This window comes from Triticum aestivum, chromosome 3B (assembly GCF_018294505.1).
Source record: "Triticum aestivum cultivar Chinese Spring chromosome 3B, IWGSC CS RefSeq v2.1, whole genome shotgun sequence".
Taxonomy (NCBI): domain Eukaryota; kingdom Viridiplantae; phylum Streptophyta; class Magnoliopsida; order Poales; family Poaceae; genus Triticum; species Triticum aestivum.
Window position 1 is genome coordinate 86,558,378 of NC_057801.1, and position 18,479 is coordinate 86,576,856.

General features: G+C 42.4%; 1 protein-coding gene and 1 long non-coding RNA gene across 2 annotated transcripts; both read left to right on the top strand.

The window, feature by feature from the left end:
• Positions 1 to 4,166: 4,166 nt before the first annotated feature.
• On the top strand, positions 4,167 to 4,836 carry LOC123064908 (uncharacterized). Its single transcript, XR_006430843.1, has 2 exons — positions 4,167 to 4,340; positions 4,425 to 4,836. It is a non-coding gene; the product is annotated as an uncharacterized lncRNA (long non-coding RNA).
• Positions 4,837 to 8,151: 3,315 nt separating this feature from the next.
• LOC123064909 (glycine-rich cell wall structural protein-like) lies at positions 8,152 to 9,256 on the top strand. Its single transcript, XM_044488303.1, has one exon. The coding sequence runs from the start codon at positions 8,255 to 8,257 to the stop codon at positions 9,014 to 9,016; it is 762 nt and encodes a 253-aa protein (XP_044344238.1). The 5' UTR covers positions 8,152 to 8,254; the 3' UTR covers positions 9,017 to 9,256.
• Positions 9,257 to 18,479: the final 9,223 nt, after the last annotated feature.

Consider the following 18,479-nt stretch of genomic DNA (forward strand, 5'->3'; position numbering starts at 1 on the left):
CTGGACACGCTTCCGTCGGCGGAGTTTACTCAAGTATTGGTTACTCTCTGGGCCATTTGGTTCTCTCAGCGCCAAGCCTTACACGAGCACATTTTTCAGAGTCCGATGTCAACCCACCAATTCATCATGAAGTACATCCGGGAACTCAATGACTGTAAGCCAATTGTGGTGAAGAACACTCCAGCTATTCGATCCAGCGCGAGGAAGCCTAGCTGGGTGAGGCCACCAGAGAACTTTGCAAAAATACGTGTTGATGGGGCTGTTAATAGAGCAAATGATGAAGGCTCATTCAGTGCAGTGTGCAAAGACGGAGACGGCAATTACTTGGGCTCATCTGCAATCAGATGCGCCGGCATCATTGATCCTGCTACGCTCGAGGCACTAGCTTGCCGGGAGGCTCTTGCACTTGCCCAAGATCTATCGTTATCTCATGTTATAGTTGCCTCTGACTCCAAGGGTGTGGTGCAGGATATCAAGTTAGGCATTGGTGGAATGTATGCAACCATTGTGAAGGAGATTAGAGAGACGATGGAGCTTTTCCATCAATGTTCGTCATCTTTGAAGGCCGGGAAACCAATCAAGAGGCACATAGCCTCGCTAAGCATGATTTTGGTCTGGACCCGGGGCGCCATGTGTGGCTCATAAACCCCTCAGATTTGAATTGTATCCCTATGAACATTTTTCAATAAAGTGAAGTGTGTTTAGACTAAAAAAAGGTCCCGAGCTGATTAGGAGGTGTCCCGATCTACATTGAGTACGAGAAACCTTGTCAATTTGTACATGTAAAAAAGCGGACACCTAACCAGATAAGTTTTTTTAGCAGAGTCCTTGTCTTATCCCCCAAGGCGGCCATGCATCTTGTATTGTAGGTGGACTTCGAGTTGCATGCTTGGGCCGCCCTTTGTCCATTCGGCCTCTTCCGCCCTCCACGGATACACCCCAGGGGCATGTCATTGTCATGTAATTTACACACACAAAAATGTCAAACATTGTGTCTGTCATTTCAAAAATATGTTAACATTTTTCTAAAAAATTCATAAAATGTAAAAAATTGTTCATACAATTTAGTAAAAAAATGTAACATAAATGTGACATTGAACATGTACATAAACACTATGGAGATAATTTTGCATGTTTTACAACTATGTTCATGAAAATACATACGTAAGATTAAAAATGTTCATGAAATGTAAATTCGTGTTCGCATAATTAAGTAAAAATGGTCAAAGCATAAATTAAATAACTGTGCCATTTATATAAAAATGTACATAATCACTTCAGAAATGTTTTATCATGTTTTACAAAAAGAATCATAACATCTTGGAAAACAAAATGGTCAAGGTGTGTTTAATATTATTCACTGTGTATTTAAAAATGGTCAATGTGCATTTTACAAATGTTTGAGATATATACAAATAAATGTTCAACGTGTATTTAAAAAATGTTCAACATGTATCTATTTTTTTCAGCCTTTATGAGAAAATGTTAAATGTGTATTTAAGTAGTCAACATGTATTTTAAAAGGGGGGAAATAAAAGAAAGAAAAAATATGAAAAAAGTTGTAAGAGGACGAATAAAGCGAAAGAAAACTGAAAAGATAGACATAAAGAGAATAAGAAAACTAAAACAAAACAAAATCATGGTAAAGAATCGCACAAAAGAAAACATATAAAAGAAAGAAAAAATTGAAAACCAGAGAAAAATAACTTCTGAAATATCACTGTAAATAACGCTGAAAACCGCTTTCCCAGAAAAACACATAACAACGAGAGCAAAAAAAACACTCGGGGCATAGCTACTAGGCCTAGACCACGTTCAATCGCGCCGAAGGCCAGCGCTAACTTCTCCTCGCACTCGCAGAGTCTAACTCAGAAAAAAAAACTACTCTTGCGGAAACAAAATGGCCGTGCTTTTCGGAAACGAAAAAAGTGTTTTGCTCTCTTTTTGTTATCGTGAGAGGCACGATTTTGCTTCCGCGAGAGGCACGACCGCGCCTCTCAGAAATGGCTTTCGGTAAGGAAAAAACATGCTCTCGGTCCGGGTTTTTCGTCCTGTTTTATTCGTGAAAAAAAAAAGTTCATCAAGACCTATCAACATGGAATCTAGTTTTGAATATCTCGACGTGAGGAATCTAACCGTAAAAATGGTCCGAGATTTGGGCGCACTGTTTAAGAGGTAAATCATTTTGAATAAACAGATATACAAAAAAGGAAAAACTTTCAGGTTGCAACAAGTGGCGCACAGGCAGCACGCCACTTTTCGCGACCTGAGGAGGTGGAAGTGATTTTGGAAGAAGTACTCCTCAATTAGTGTTTTCGATTGATCGGCAGCAACTAGCTGAAGAACGAAAAAAACACGTTTTCTCTTCTTTTTTTTCTTCCTTGAGAGGCATGTTTTTACTTCCGCGAGAGGCATGGCTATGCTTCCGTGAGAGGCACGCCTCTCGGAAACAAGAAAAAAATGTGTTTTTATCTTTCGCGAGAGGCACGGTCGTGCCTCTTTGAAACAACTTCTAGAAAGTGAAAAAAAGTGTTCCCAGTTTGGTTTTTTTGTTCAGTTTTTATCGTCCGGTTTTTTCGTGAAAAAACTTTGTCAAAAACTATCAATATGGGATCTAGTTTTGAAGATCCCAACGCGAGGAATCTAACGGTGAAAACGGTTCAACATTTGGACGCACAGTTTAAGAGATAAAACGTTTTGAATAAACCGGTCTACAAAAAAAATGAAAAACTCCTAGGTTGCGACAAGTGGCGCACATGCAGCGTGCCACTTGTCACAACCTAGGGAGGTGGGAGTGATTTTTGGAAGGAGTACTCCTCAATTAGTGATTTCGGGGTTTATGTTAATATGTATGGTGGAAATTTTAGTTGCACATTGCTAGTTGGAGAGGAGTTGGACCTCCTTATAAGGGATTCTCTTTCACATGCTATTGAAACTTGAGAAGTGGTTCCCGTGCGCTCCTTCGCCTCGTCACGACGCGCTACGCTGCAGGTTGCGGCAATGAGCCAAGCCGAGCTCACACATATGTGCTTATTTTTGCCGGTCAGGAACGATGAGTCTCTAATAGAAGAGCATGATCTGAGACGTCAGATCATGGGCGGTTCCCGACGTGGGTCCGGCCCACGTCTCTCCACGCAGCCGCGCCTATATATTGGAGGGCCGGCCAACCCTAGCCTTCACGAAACATATCACATCTACCTTCAGGCCCACTGTCGTTCCCTTTGCTGCCGGCCAACCCTAGCAGACAAGAGCAAGCTAATTTCATAGAGGTTGAGGTCCAAGTTCCATTATTATTTTTGGAAAAACTTTCGATCTATTCATCATCAATCTTAACAGTAAAACGAGCACCTGAAATTAAAAAAAATACATTCAAATTCGCAGACCACCTAACGAGTACTGTAAGCACTGACGAGCCGAAGGAGCGCCCCCATCATCATCACTCCCTCGCCGGAGATGGGCAAAACATGTTATAATAGGCAGTCAGAAAGTCGTCGTGCTAAAGCCCCATTGGACCAACGCATCAAAACAACAACAGTCGCCGATAAAGAGAGACGTTGATCGAAAGGATCTAACATGAAGGCACAAGAACATAGACGAACGAAGACCGGATCTGAGCGGATCCATCAAAGATAACTACCGATCAAATGATGTGAGATCCGTCGAAGACACACCTCCACACACACACCCTCCGCATATTTTGTCCAGTAAATATATCGAAGCTTATGAGTTATTTGATCCTTAGATGAAGGAGATGAGATAATTCTTTTCATTGAAATTTAGAGACTACTAGTTGGCCCGTCACATTCTTAGACTACTGGAGTACATCTTAAGCGAAGTCTACATACATTATCTCTTTTTTCATATTAATTATCATTCTGAGAGTGAACAAGCTAGTCATGTCCCCGTCATTGATCTGTTGCTTAGCTAGCAGTCAGATCGTCGTTCTGTCCATTTATTGCAATTCAAGTGTGACTTTGAGGCGTATGTTGCACCGCCTGCGTTTTTTTCTACTCTCGTACATATACATCAACCTTATCCTCCACTATTTCAGCAGTACCATGTCGTTATCCACCTCATGGAATTCAGTACTATAGTCAAATACAGCCTAACTAATTAAGCTAGAGGTTGCTTGTTTGACCTGACCGCATCTGTGAAGATAGTACTATCGTGTGGCGACTGCGCACCAATCTCGCTGCATATCTTCGTCCATAAATACAGCCCCCGAGCGAGCCGAGCCTCCAAGCCAAGTCAAGTAGTACAAACAAAGCTCTCTATCACGAATTCGATCAGGATCATCCTCCATCAGTCGAGGCTCGAGAGTGCGTGCTTCAGTTCAACAGGTGAGCACTACTCACCGTGCATGTCTCAGTTTTGGTGAATCTTTAGCTGGCTGGCTATTTCGATTTCTACTTACAATCTATAAGGTCCTCACTACGAGAATGAGCTCCTCGGACGACGCCTGCGGCAAGAAGGCGTCGTGGCCGGAGCTGGTTGGCAAGTCCATCGAGGAGGCCAAGAAGATCATCATGAAGGACAGGCCGGACGTGAAGATCATCGAGGTCTTCCCGGTCGGCACCGCCGTGACCGAGGACTTCAGGCCCGACCGTGTCCGCATCTTCGTCGACACCGTCGCGGAGACCCCCCGCATTGGCTAGCTTTGATTCATGCTCCACCGTTTTATGTGTGTGCGTGTGTTTGTGTGTGTTATATTCCTGAATAAACCATAGCTAGTGACTAGTGAGTAGTGCCATGTATGCATACTACTCCTAGCTATGTCGATCGCCATGTAAGAATTAATAATTAATAAAGTTTTTTATGGGAAATAATTAAGGTTGATCGCTGGCTTCAACTTTCATATCGTGATCTTTATTTCATTTCTCTGTTGAAACCATTTCAATATGAAAATACTCAAATGATCAAACATGCTCATCAATTACCAGGAACAAAAATATACTAATACTAGTCAATAAGACTCGTGCAAAAAAGAAAAAAAAACTAGTCAATGAGAGATTGCAAGAACTCCCACCCATCATTAAAACTAGGGCATCAAATAATATTTTTTTTGAGAAATCTCGCCACTTTATTATATAATAGCAATGTTCATAGGTACACGGCGTTGGTCATGGGGTGTTCCCAACCAAACATGCTGACCAACTCCTAAGTTACAAGCGAATTTGGTGAGACTGAGCCTCGAAATTATGACTTCTACGCTCGAAAACATAAAACAACCAAATTGAAGAAGCTTCTCCGAAGTGTTATTTCATGTACAATGGCCGAGTGCGCCCCACCTGAACCTTCATTTATATCCTGTACCACTCCTTTGCAATCCGAGGCAATCATCATATTTGTCACCTGAAGATCCTCTGCAAGAGCAAGGGCCTCTCTGCACGCTAGTGTCTCCAAGGTAGCGGGATCCGTTATACCATGATAAACAGCCGCTGAGGAGCCCAAACAGCCGCTGAGGGAATCAAATAAATAGGCAGGGTAGCGCACATACACTAATTACTGGGCCACCAAAGGCACGCCAATACTATTAGATTTTAGTTTTACAGCTTTTTTGTTTAAAAATTATTTTGTTTCACAAATGTTATTGAGGCATGTTTATGTATTTAATAAATTTTTCAAACATATTTCAATTTCTACGTATTTTCAAAAAAATGTAAAAAACTATTCAAGTATTTAAAAAATTGTTCATGGAATTTAAGACGTCTTCACACATTTTAAAAATGTACATGTATTTTTAGAAGTGTTCACATATTTTAGTAAAAGTATTCTTTAATTCTATAAAAATTCATACCATTTGAAAAAAGAACATCATGTATTAAAAATATTTTTTCCATTTTTAAATTTGTTCATGTCTTTCAAAGGTTTGTTTATTTTTTTAAAAGAACTTTAAAAATGCCTTTGTCTATATATAAATGAAAAAAGTATTTCTTGAAATGGTAAAACATGAAAAAAGTTGGGAAATAAAAAATGAAAATGAAAATAAAAACATAAAAAATGGAAAAGTATAAAGTAAAGAGAAAAAAACAAAGAAAAAGAAATGAGAAGGAAAAATTGCTAAACCAATACAAGTGCACACGGTGAGAGAAAAATAAAATTAGACCCAGTGGCATAGCCAGGCAGTGGGCCAAGTTGGCCTAGCACTAGAACATTCCATTTGAATTTATTTATTTATGTATAAAGAATATATTTTTTGCTTTAATATGGAGGCTATAGGGAAACCTCGGTGTGGTCCATGGACCACCCTATCCACCCCTAAATACACTACCGGCGGGACTCCGGAATTGAATCGACCCATTTCTAACATCTGGTGTGTTTTGTCGATAGTTGGGTGCAATAAGCGTCGAATAGGATTTAACCATGAAAATGATGCTGTGACGGATTAACAACCACATGCACATGTAATAGTTGGCCCAATGTACAATTAAGCATGGACTCAGCCCATAAGAAGGCACTCACCTACCTGTCCAACACAGTTTTCCACACACATATGGACGTCCCCAATCTATCATGGATGCTCAATCTGCATCCAACGGTGGATGTAAATTATATGTGTTTGCATCCGTGAGCTTGAACATATTTGCCATTCTTGAAGTGCTTTTAACAGGAGGAATATGAGTGAGATGTGTTTGAAGTGTATCGAGAAAAACGTGAGGGGCTTGAAGGGGAAATTTTGGATGCATTTTAGGCTATTTTACTAGATTCCTAGAAAGAATCTTGATGTAATCAATTGCCTCGATAATTCTTGCACATCCACTGTGGACTTGAGCTTTCGCGGCACAAAGCTTGTTTAGATCATTATGGCACGGCCTCAGGCATGTACACGCCCCATGAGGAAAAGGCAGACTCCTAGCATATGTGCAAAATTGAAAAAGAACATCAACAAGTCATTGCAAATTTCCGCTGCAGTTACCTTTATAATCTTACAGAAAAAATATCTTGGTACAGTAGGTAGCAATTTCTATTACCTTCATCTCAAAAAGAACTTGTTTTAGATTTATCTAGATACGGATGTATCTAACACTGGAACGTGTCTAGATACACAAATGGAAGACGAGTTTTTTTGGAATGGAGGGAGTACATCATATCGGGAATTTAGTGATGTACAAAATAGAAAAGGTCAACCTTGAGTTTTTTGGCTCACGGTCCTTAAAGTACTCAATCCGTCCCAAAATTCTTGTCTTGGATTTGTCTAAATATGGATGTATCAAGTCACGTTTTAGTATTACATACATCCGTATCTAGGCAAATCTAAGACAAGAATTTTGGGACGGAGGGAGTAGAGAAAACGGAGAGAGAACTAGATGGATTTTTGCAAACAATTATATACAGTGATTTTATTGTTATATTATGTATGTAATTTCTCTCTCACAAGGTAGTTATAGGTTAAAATTAGACAATTGTGCCATCGTGCGTCAGCAGGGAGCGAAGGATACCTAGTTGCTAACAGATTCGGGGTGAACGGCGGCATAGTCGAAGCCAGGCAGGCACGCGCGTGGGAGGGTGGGGGGCGTCGGTGGCCGAAACGGTGGAGTGAGAGAATGTCGGTGTTGGGCTAGAAGGGTATGGATACAGAGCAAGGGGGAAGGAACATAGTGGAACAAAAGCGGACTGGGATTGTCAGAGTCCTACGTGGCGGAGGTTCGGACTCCCACAAATCTCTCCTGGTTTGTGGCCGGTTTGCGGAAATCCAGACTCGCGAACCCGTCCTCCAAAGTTTGCGGTATCACGTTGGATGGTAAAAAAAAACGTTCGGACGCATCAATCTGGACGATTTGCGGACATTTTGTGACACGGCGTTGGAGATGCCTTTGGTTTAGCACATGCCCTCGAGCAGAACATATTCGCTAGCTGTCAGCACACCTGCAAGAAAAGTAAATCTGCACCCAGAAGATGAGCTTGAAAGGCCATGTGGAACTCAACTTTGCATGTACATGTCGACCAAAGTACGTGTGAATGGTTGCGTTAGTTTTTTCAAAAAGACCAGAGCAACACTTTAGAACATGACAGCAAATGAAATTGTTCCGTGCATTGAACAGCATTTTCTTGGCCATGCATGTGCTATACAGCTCACCTACAAACCACCTTTGCTTGAGGCCGGTTACTCAGTACAGCATTGATCAAGCAACATGATTTATTTATCATAACCGGATTATATATAAAGGCATGCAGCTACCAGCTACCCACTTACATCATCGATCGGTGTACACTACACATACAACAATTGCACCACCCTTCCCCGCAGTTCCTCATGGCCACTTCTTTTTCTTGCTTCCTTGCCATCTCAATTCTAGTAGTGTTCTTCTCACTCCCCCCGCCTACTGGTGCAAGGCTCCTGTATGCGGACAAGAACACCCTCAATGACAGCAAGTCTTTCTCCATCGGAGGTGGGAGAAGCAAGGGCGGTGGCCGAGGTTTCGGTGTGAGTATCAGCCATGGTGGGCACGACACCTCCATCGCCATAGGTGGCGGACTTGGAGGTGGAGCTACTACTAACCATGGCGGTGGCCCAAGCGTAGGTGGTGGAGCAGGTGCGGGCATTGGCATCAATATAGGGCATGGTGGCGTGGATGTTGGGATAGGCGGGGGTGGAGGTGGAGCAGCTAGCACCGGCGGGGTGCATGCAGGTGGTAGCGGTGGAGGTGGCATTGGAGTTCATATAGGGCGCCATGGTGGCGTGGATGTAGGGATAGGTGGAGGTGGAGGCGGGGCAGCTAGCACCGGCGGTGTGCATGCAGGTGGTGGCGGTAGAGGTGGCATCGGATTTCACATAGGCCATCGCGGGGTTACTATAAGCGCCGGTGGTGGGGGCGGTGGTGGCGCCGGTGTAGGTGGAAGTGGGGGAGGCGAAGGAGGTGGTAGCGGTGTTGGTCGTGCCGGCACTGTTGTGGGTGGTGGGGGAGGGTATGGCAGTGCAAACGGCGGTAACGGAAGCGGGGGAGGTACCGGAGTTGGGTCAGCTGGTGGAAGTGTAGGTGGTGGCTCTGGAAATGGTGGTGTAGTACATGGTTGATTGGTGTGTTAATTTGAGAACTACATATCCATACAACATACTTTAGTTTGCTAATGAAATACTCCCTCTGTAACTTTTTATAAGACATTTAATACAATATGGGTATGTATAGGAAACAATAAATATGCTAGTATTTTTATGTTTATTGTATGTCTAATATTATTGGTGTCACCTTCTAAATGAGCTGGAGTGCCTTGAATACGATGGTATTGTACTATGTGGTATCTTTTACCAATGGAACATGTAACGGGTCCACACTAATCAGATGGTGTCTTTTGTAAAGTTAGAGTGTCCGGTCACTGCCCACGGATGCGTCCGGACGCGTCTGCGGGCATTTGAGGGGTCATATTTGCCCTCTACGGTTGTAGATCAATAAACGGACACAGGCAAACACAATACTTTCACCAAAAGATCGGATGTCCAAACGACGACCAAAGTTCAAACGACGGACAACTTGAAACTACATCTAAAACTTGAAATTAAATTGAAGCAAAGCGGATCTTCACCACTTTCGGGCCGTCCCCTTCCCCTTCTGGTCGGCGGCGCTGCTGTAGCCGTTGGCGGTTTGTGGAGGATCGTCCGACTCGTCGAACAAGGAGCCGTCGTCGTCGTCGGAAGAGGAGGAGATGATGATGAGGCCCTTGAGGCGTCGGACGGCCCGGTCCTGCCGCCACTTCACCTTGGGCATCCGAGCCGCCTCCATCACCTTCTCCTTGGCCTCGCGCTCAGACTGCTTGATAGCTAGCCGGAGAGCCTTCGCATTCTTCCGGAGGAGCCGCCGAGCGTCTATCTCCGCCGTCGTAAGCGACCGGCGGTAGACCCAGGCGAGGAGCCGTCGTCGTCGTCGGAAGAGGAGGAGACGATGATGAGGCCCTTGAGGCGTCGGACAACCCGGTCCTGCTGCCACTTCACCTTGGGCATCCGAGCCGCCTCCATCACCTTCTCCTTGGCCTCGCGCTCAGACTGCTTGATAGCTAGCCGGAGAGCCTTCACATTCTTCTGGCGGAGCTGCCGAGCGTCTGTCTCCGCCGTCGTAAGCGACCGGCGGTAGACCCAGGCGAGGAGCCGCTCGTCCTCGTCGGGCTCCATGGGTAACCCGCGGCGGCTGCGGACAGAGCTCTTCGCCACGTCCCTCTCCCTTGCTCGCTGCCTCTCGCGACGGGCGGCTCACGCGTCTGACTCCGGCGTGCGTGTCTGGGCCGGCGCCGCAGGGGTGGGCACAAGAACCCACCGTTGTCCGCGTGGGGGAGCAGCAGCAGGCGGCGCAAGGGGACAACGTGGGGAGGCACGGACTGTGCAGCCCGCACGGAGCCAAGCGTGGGCCGGAGGAGCCGGCGCCAGCTTCCTCACTGTATTTCAAAGGATACTCAAGCATCTAATCTTGGGGATGCCCCGGTTGGCATCCCATCTTTCTTCTTCAACAAATATCGGTAATACCTTGGTTTTTGTTTTGTTCACATGATTTGTGTCCTTTGTGTTTGTATTTTTCTTTAAGAATCATGCTAGTATGAGCTATCTCTTCATTGATTTACAGAATGCTTCATGTGCTTCACTTATATCTTTTAATTATTATCTTATAGAATTGCTCTTTGTGCTTCACTTAAATCGTTTGAGTATGGTTTTGTAGAATGCTTCGTGCGCTTCACTTATATATTTTGAGCTTGGATATTGGCTAGTTTATATTAATTGTAAGATGCTCCATGAACTTCACTTATATCTTTTGGAGTATGAATAATACTATAATTTAAAGTGGGTTTGGAAGAGTGTCAACTTTAGGAATTAGTGATCCCACTATCTTGGAGGAGGTTGAATCTTTGTACGATATTTATGAAAGTGGATTTGGAAGAGTGTCAACTTTAGTTAGTATTACACTATTTTGGAAGAGGTTACAATTGAGTATGAGAACAAAGTTGCTATCCATGTTGCTACTGAAATTTTTTATGAGGGAGGAATATGTGCTTGTAGGAGTTGCAATAATATCAAGTTTCCTCTCTATGTGCTTAAATTTTTGAAGTTGTACTTGTTTTGCCTTCCTATGCTAGTTGATTCTTGTTCCTAAGCTCACAAAATCCCTAGGCATAGGAAGTGGGTTAGATTTAAATATGCTAGTCATATTCTTCATGATGCTCTCTTTGTGTTTCAACTCTTTTCTTTTATACGAGCATCATTGAAATCATCATGCCTAGCTAAAAGGCATTAAAGAAAAGCGCTTGTTGGGAGACAACCCAATATTTATCCTTACTGTTTTTGTGTGTCTACATGATTAAGCTATTGTAGTAATCATGTTTTATAGCTTTAGTTTCAATAAAGTGCCAAGTAAGACCTTTGGGAAGACTTGGGTGAAAGTTAATGTGATCTTGCTGTAAAATACAGAAACTTTGCGCTCACGAGATTAGCTGTCATTTTATACAGAAGAGTGATTTTGAGTTGATTCTTTTTGAAGAAGATTAATAGAAAAATTCCTCACTTCCATAAATTTATTTCATAATGTTTGGAGTAGCAGAAGTGTGGTTATTGTTCAGATCATTACAGACTATTCTGTTTCTGACAGATTCTGTTTTTATTGCATAGTTTGCTTGTTTTCTAGTTTCTATGGCTTATATTTCTCAATATAAATTGTAGAAATAATATGGTACAGTAGGCATTATGTGAAAAAAAAATATGAACCTTTTCTTTTACAGTACCAAAGTGCATGGTTTACTCTTTATCATACTAACCTATCTCACGAAGTTTGGTTGAGTTTTGTGTGGTTGAAGTTTTCAAGTTTTGGATAAAGATTCGATGGACTATGGTATAAGGAGCGGCAAGAGCCTAAGCTTGCGGATGCCCAAGGCACCACAAGGTAATATTCAAGGACAACCAAGATCCTAAGCTTGGGGATGCCCCGGAAGGTATCCCCTCTTTCGTCTTCGTTCATCGGTAACTTTACTTGGAGCTATATTTTTATTCACCACATGATATGTGTTTTTCTTGGAGCGTCATTTCCTCTTGTTAGTATTTGCTTGCTGTTATTTATAATAATGTTTTGCATCTTTAGTTTCAATAAAAATGTCAAGGATAGCCTTTACCATGCTTATTTTGCTAGTATACATGTTGCTATTTCAAAACAGAAAGTTTGCCGCTGTTGCAAAAATTCCCTAGAAAAGTAAGAGAATGGTATAATGTTGAATCTTTTTGCATATTAAGATCTGATAAATTTATTACAGTGGGAATTTTCTCTTATAATTTTTGGAGTTAGGGAAGTATTGATACTCTTTCATTCTTTACAGACTGTACTGTTTTGGCAGATTGCTGTTATGTTTGCATTATTTGCGTATGTTTGCTTGTTTAATGATTCTATTTGAGGATAGGAGTATTAAATATGCAGAGGCATTTAGTATTCAATGTTGAATAATAATTTTAGTGATTTGTTACAGTAGAAAATGATAAGGTTTTGTATTGGTTTATACTAACCCATCTCACGAGTTCTTGTTGAGTTTGTTGTGAATGAAGCTTTTGATAAAAAGAGAAACCTTGATATGAGAGGAATTAAGGAGACATAAAAGCTCAAGCTTGGGGACGCCCAAGGCACCCCAAGATAATATTTCAAGAAGTCTCAAGCATCTAAGCTTGGGGATGCCCCGGTAGGCATCCCACCTCTCTTGTTCAAACAACTATCGGTTAGTATCGGTTGAGCCTAAGTTTTTGCTTCTTCACATGAGTTGTGCTATCCTTGCAATGTCATTTTATTTCAATTTTACTTGATGTTTGAATAAAATCATTGGATCTGAATATTGAATAAAAAAGGGAACCCTCCCATGGCTAGTTAATTATTTGACTACTCGGTGTCTTTCACTCATATCTTTTGGAGTAGTTTTTCATTTACTCGTGTGCTTCACTTATATCCTATGAGTAAATTGTTGAATGAGTTGAATGTCATGAGTCTGAATTTATATATGTTTCATTTGCTTATAACATGGATAGTAATGACTTCACATATAAAGAGTATGAGGCATAAAAATTGTTGAGAGTTGGCAAACGTAGTTTTGGTCATCGTTGCAATTAATAGGAAGTAATAAGGAAAGAGAGGTTCACATACAAATATATTATCTTGGACATATTTTATGATTGGGAGCACTCATTAAGTATGACATGCTAAAAGAGTGACGTTGGACAAGGAAGACAACGTAATGGTTTATGTTTTCTGTATATTGTCATTGACCTTCCAAACATGTTGAGCTTGCCTTTCCCCCTCATGCTAGCCAAAAATTCCTAGCACCAACTAGAGATACTACTTGTGCTTCCAAATATCCTTAAACCCAGTTTTGCCATTAGAGTCCATCATATCTACCTATGGATTGAGTAAGATCCTTCAAGTAAGTTGTCATCGGTGCAAGCAATAAAAATTTCTCTCTAAATATGCATAACTTATTAGTGTGGAGAAAATAAACTTTGTACGATCTTGTTGTGGAAGTAATAAAAGCGACGGACTGCATAATAAAGGTCCACATACAAGGGGCAATATAAAGTGACATTCTTTCGCATTAAGATTTTGTGTATCCAACCCTAAAAGCGCATGACAACCTCTGCTTCCCTCTGCGAAGGGCCTATTTTTTACTTTATGCTTTTACTTTACGCTTGAGTCAAGGTGATCCTCACCTTTCCCTTTTTCATTTTATCCTTTGGCAAGCTCCTCGTGTTTGAAAGATCATGATATATATATCAAATTGGATGTAAGTTAGCATGGGCTATTATTGTTGACATCACCTAAAGGTGAATACATTGGGAGGCAACACAATAAGCCCCTATCTTTCTCAATGTCCGGCTGAAACTCCATAACCACAAGTATTGCATGAGTGTTAGCAATTGTAGAAGACTATATGATAGTTGAGTATGTGGACTTGCTGAAAAGCTCTATTCTTGACTCTTTCTGATGTTATGATAAATTGCAATTTCTTCAATGACTGAGATTATAGTTTTTTAGTTCTCAATGAAGTTTCTGAACCATACTTGACATTGTGAATAGATTGTTATTTGATCATGAAAAGTTTTATGAGATAAGCTATTATTATGACACATATTGATGCTAGAAAAGGTGATTGAAATTATCTTTGATCAAACTTGTGCACCTACTAGCATTCACACTTCATAAATTATTTCTTTTATCATTTACCTACTCGAGAACGAGCAGGAATTAAGCTTGGGGATACTGATATGTCTCCAACGTATCTATAATTTATGAAGTATTCATGCTATTATATTATCCTTCTATGATGATTTATATGCATTTATATGTCATTTTATATGATTTTTGGGACTAACCTATTAACCTAGAGCCCAGTGCCAGTTTCTGTTTTCTCCTTGTTTTTGTGTTTTACAGAAAAGGGATACCAAACGGAGTCCAAATGACGTGCCAATTTTTGAGGATTTTCTATGGACCAAAAGAAGACCACGGAGCATCGGAGTTGGGCCAGAAGAGTCCCGAGCTGCCCACGAGAGTGGGGGGCGACCCCCCCCCTAGGGCGCGCCCCCCTATCTTGTGGAAAACCCGGAGACCCCCCTGACATGAAACCAATGCCAAGTATTCCTATAAATACAGAAACCTTCGGGAATTAACCTAGATCGGAAGTTCCGCCGCCGCAAGCCACTGTAGCCACGAGAAATCAATCTAGGCCCTCTCCGGCAGGGTGCCGGAGGGGGCCATCGTCACTGGAGGCCATGGAGGAGGATCTCGGAGGGGCCATCATCGCCATGAAGGCCAAGGACCAGAGGAGGAAAGCCATGGAGGAGGAAGCACAAGGGGGAGAACCTCTCCTCCTCTCTCTTGGTGGCACCGGAGTGCTATCGGGAGGGGAATCATCGCCGCGGTGATCGTCTTCATCAACATCACCATCATCATCACCATCCGCATCTCCTTTACGCGGTCCACTCTCCCACACCCCGCTGTAATCCCTACTTGAACATGGCGCTTTATACTACATATTATGATCCAATGATGTGTTGCCATCCCATGATGTTTTGAGTAGATATCTTTTGTCCTTGAGTTGATTGGTGATCTAGATTGGTACGAGTTGTATGTTTTATTTTGGTGCTGTCCTACGGTGCCCTCCGTGTCGCGCAAGAGTGAGGGATTCCCGCTGTAGGGTGTTGCAATACGTGCATAATTCACTTATAGTGGGTTGCGTGAGTGACGGAAACACAAACCCGAGTAAGGGGGTTGTTGCGTATGCGATAAAAGGGGACTTGATGCTTTAATGCTATGGTTGGGTTTTTACCTTAATGATCTTTAGTATTTGCGGATGCTTGCTAGAGTTCCAATCATAAGTGCATATGATCCAAGGATGGAAAAGTATGTTAGCTTATGCCTCTCCCTCATATGAAATTGCAATGACGACTATCGATCTTGTTAACAATTGCTTAGGACAATTCCGCACACCGATCCACCACTATTCCACACTCGCTATTTATATTATTTAGTAGTATATTCTAAATTTATGATAACAGCACCTACTTTTATAGTTTAGCTCTCCGATATCATACAAAGTTATCCTCTTTATACCCACAACACAGTTTTATTTCTTGTTTCTAGTTGGAAGCAAACGTTCGGTGCACGTAGAGTCGTATCAATGACAGATAGGGCTTGAGGGAATATTGATCTTACCTTTAGCTCCTTGTGGGTTCGACACTCCATACTTATCACTTCCACCTTTGGGAATTGCTATGATGATTCCCTGCACTTGGGGATTGTCATTCCCCGGGCTATACATGTGTTGAACCTGGAGGCGCCGTCCGTTTGGCGCTTGGATCGGATCTTCCGTGATTTGAATCGCCGCGAGTACAACTCCATCACCCGCATTCTTGTAACGCTTCCCCTTTGCAGTCTTAAAGGGTATTCAGATGCACTCCCTCTCTCTCTCATTGCTAGCATCTCCCAGATTGATCTTGGTGACACGTAAGAATTTTTTTGAATTATTACTACGTTCCCCAACAGTGGCATCATGAGTTAGGTCTATGCATAGATTCTATGCACGAGTAGAACACAAGTAGTTGTGGGCAATGATTTGGTCAATTTGCTTACCGTTACTAGTCTTATCTTGATTCGGCGGCATTGTGGGATGAAGTGGCCCGGACCGACCTTACACGTACGCTTACGTGAGACAGGTTCCACCGACTGACATGCACTTGTTGCATAAGGTGGCTGGCGGGTGTCTGTCTCTCCCACTTTAGTCATATCGGATTCGATGAAGAGGATCCTTATGAAGGGTAAATATCAATTGGCATATCACCATTGTGGCTTTTGCGTAGGTAGAAACGTTCTTGCTAGAAAACCATAGCAGCCATGTAAAACATGCAACAACAATTAGAGCACGTCTAACTTGTTTTTGCAGGGTATGCTATGTGATGTGATATGGCCAAAAGGATGTGATGAATTATATATGTGATGTATGAGATTGATCATGTTCTTGTAATAGGAATCACGACTTGCATGTTGATGAGTATGACAACCGGCAGGAGCCATAGGAGTTGTCTTAATTTATTGTATGACCCGCGAGTCAATATAAGCGCCATGTAATTACTTTACTTTATTGCTAATAGTTAGCCATGGTAGTAGAAGTAATAGTTTGCGAGACAACTTCATGAAGACACGATGATGGAGATCATGGTGTCATGCCGGTGACAATGGTGATCATGCCATGCCTCGAAGATGGAGATCAAAAGCGCAAGATGGTATTGGCCATATCATGTCACTTTATGATTTGCATGTGATGTTTATCATGTTTACATCTTATTTGCTTAGAATGACGGTAGCATAAATAAGATGATCCCTCACGTAAATTTCAAGAAATGTGTTCCCCCTAACTGTGCACCGTTGCGAAAGTTTGTTGTTTCAAAGCACCACATGATGATCGGGTGTGATAGATTCTAACGTTCGCATACAATGGGTGTAAGCCAGATTTACAAATGCAGAACACTTAGGTTGACTTGACGAGGCTAGCATGTATAGACATGGCCTCGGAACACGAGAGACCGAAAGGTCGAACATGAGTCGTATGGTAGATGTGATCAACATGGAGATGTTCACCGTTGATGACTAGTCCATCTCACGTGATGATCGGACACGCCCTAGTCGATTCGGATCATGTATCACATAGATGACTAGAGGGATGTCTATCTGAGTGGGAGTTCATTAAATAATTTGATTAGATGAACTTAATTATCATGAACTTAGTCTAAAATCATCTTTACAATCTATCCTGTAGATCAAATGGCCCATGCTAATGTTACCCTCAACTTCAACGCGTTCCTAGAGAAAACCAAGCTGAAAGACGATGGAGGCAACTATACGGACAGGGTTTGTAACTTGAGGATCATCCTCATAGCTGCCAAGAAAGCATATGTCCTTTAAGCACCGCTAGGTGGCGCACCCATTTTCCCAGCAACTCAAGACGTTATGAACGCCTGGCAGTCGCGTAGTGATGATTACTCCATGGTTCAGTGTGTCATGCTTTACAGCTTAGAATCGGGGCTCCAAAAGTGTTTTGAGCAACACGGAGCATATGAGATGTTCCAAGAGCTGAAAATGGTTTTCCAAGCTCATGCTCGGGTCAAGAGATATGAAATCTCCGACAAGTTCTACAGTTGTAAGATGGAGGAAAACAGTTCTGTCAGCGAGCATATACTTAAAATTCTGGGTTGCACAACCGCTTGTCTCAGCTGGGAGTTAATCTTCCAGATGACTCGGTCATTGACAGAATCATCCAGTCGCTTTCACCTAGCTACAAGAGGTTTGTGATGAACTACAATATGCAAGGGATGGAGAAGTCCATTCCTGAGTTATTTTCGATGCTGAAATCAGCGGAGGTGGAGATCAAAAAGGAACATCAAGTGTTGACGGTGAATAAGACCACTAGTTTCAAGAAAGGCAAGGGTAAGAAGAACTTCAAGAAGGGCGACAAGGGAGTTGTCGCGCCAGGTAAATCAGTTGCCGGGAAGAAGCCAAAGAATGGACCCAAGCCTGAGACTGAGTGCTTTTATTGCAAGGGAAATGGTCACTGGAAGCGGTATTTCCCCAAGTACTTAGCGGATAAGAAGGCTGGCAACACCAAAGGTATATATGATATACATGTTATTGATGTATACCTTACCCGCGCTTGTAGTAACTCCTGGGTATTTGATACTGGTGCGGTTGCTCGCATTTGTAACTCAAAACAGGAGATGCGGAATAAGCGGAGACTGGCGAAGGATGAGGTGATAATGCGTGTCGGGAATGGTTCCAAGGTCTATGTGATCGTCGGTGGCACGCTACCTCTACATCTACCTTCGGTATTAGTTTTAAACCTCAATAATTGTTATCTAGTACCAGCTTTGAGCATGAACATTGTATCTGGATCTCTTTTGATGCGAGATGGCTACTCATTTAAATCCGAAAATAATGGTTGTTCTATTTATATGAGAGATATGTTTTATGGTCATGCCCCGCTGG

Bases quoted from the DNA above. Each gene is read 5' to 3' on its own strand.
- LOC123064909 (XM_044488303.1), top strand. From the start codon at position 8,255: ATGGCCACTTCTTTTTCTTGCTTCCTTGCCATCTCAATTCTAGTAGTG.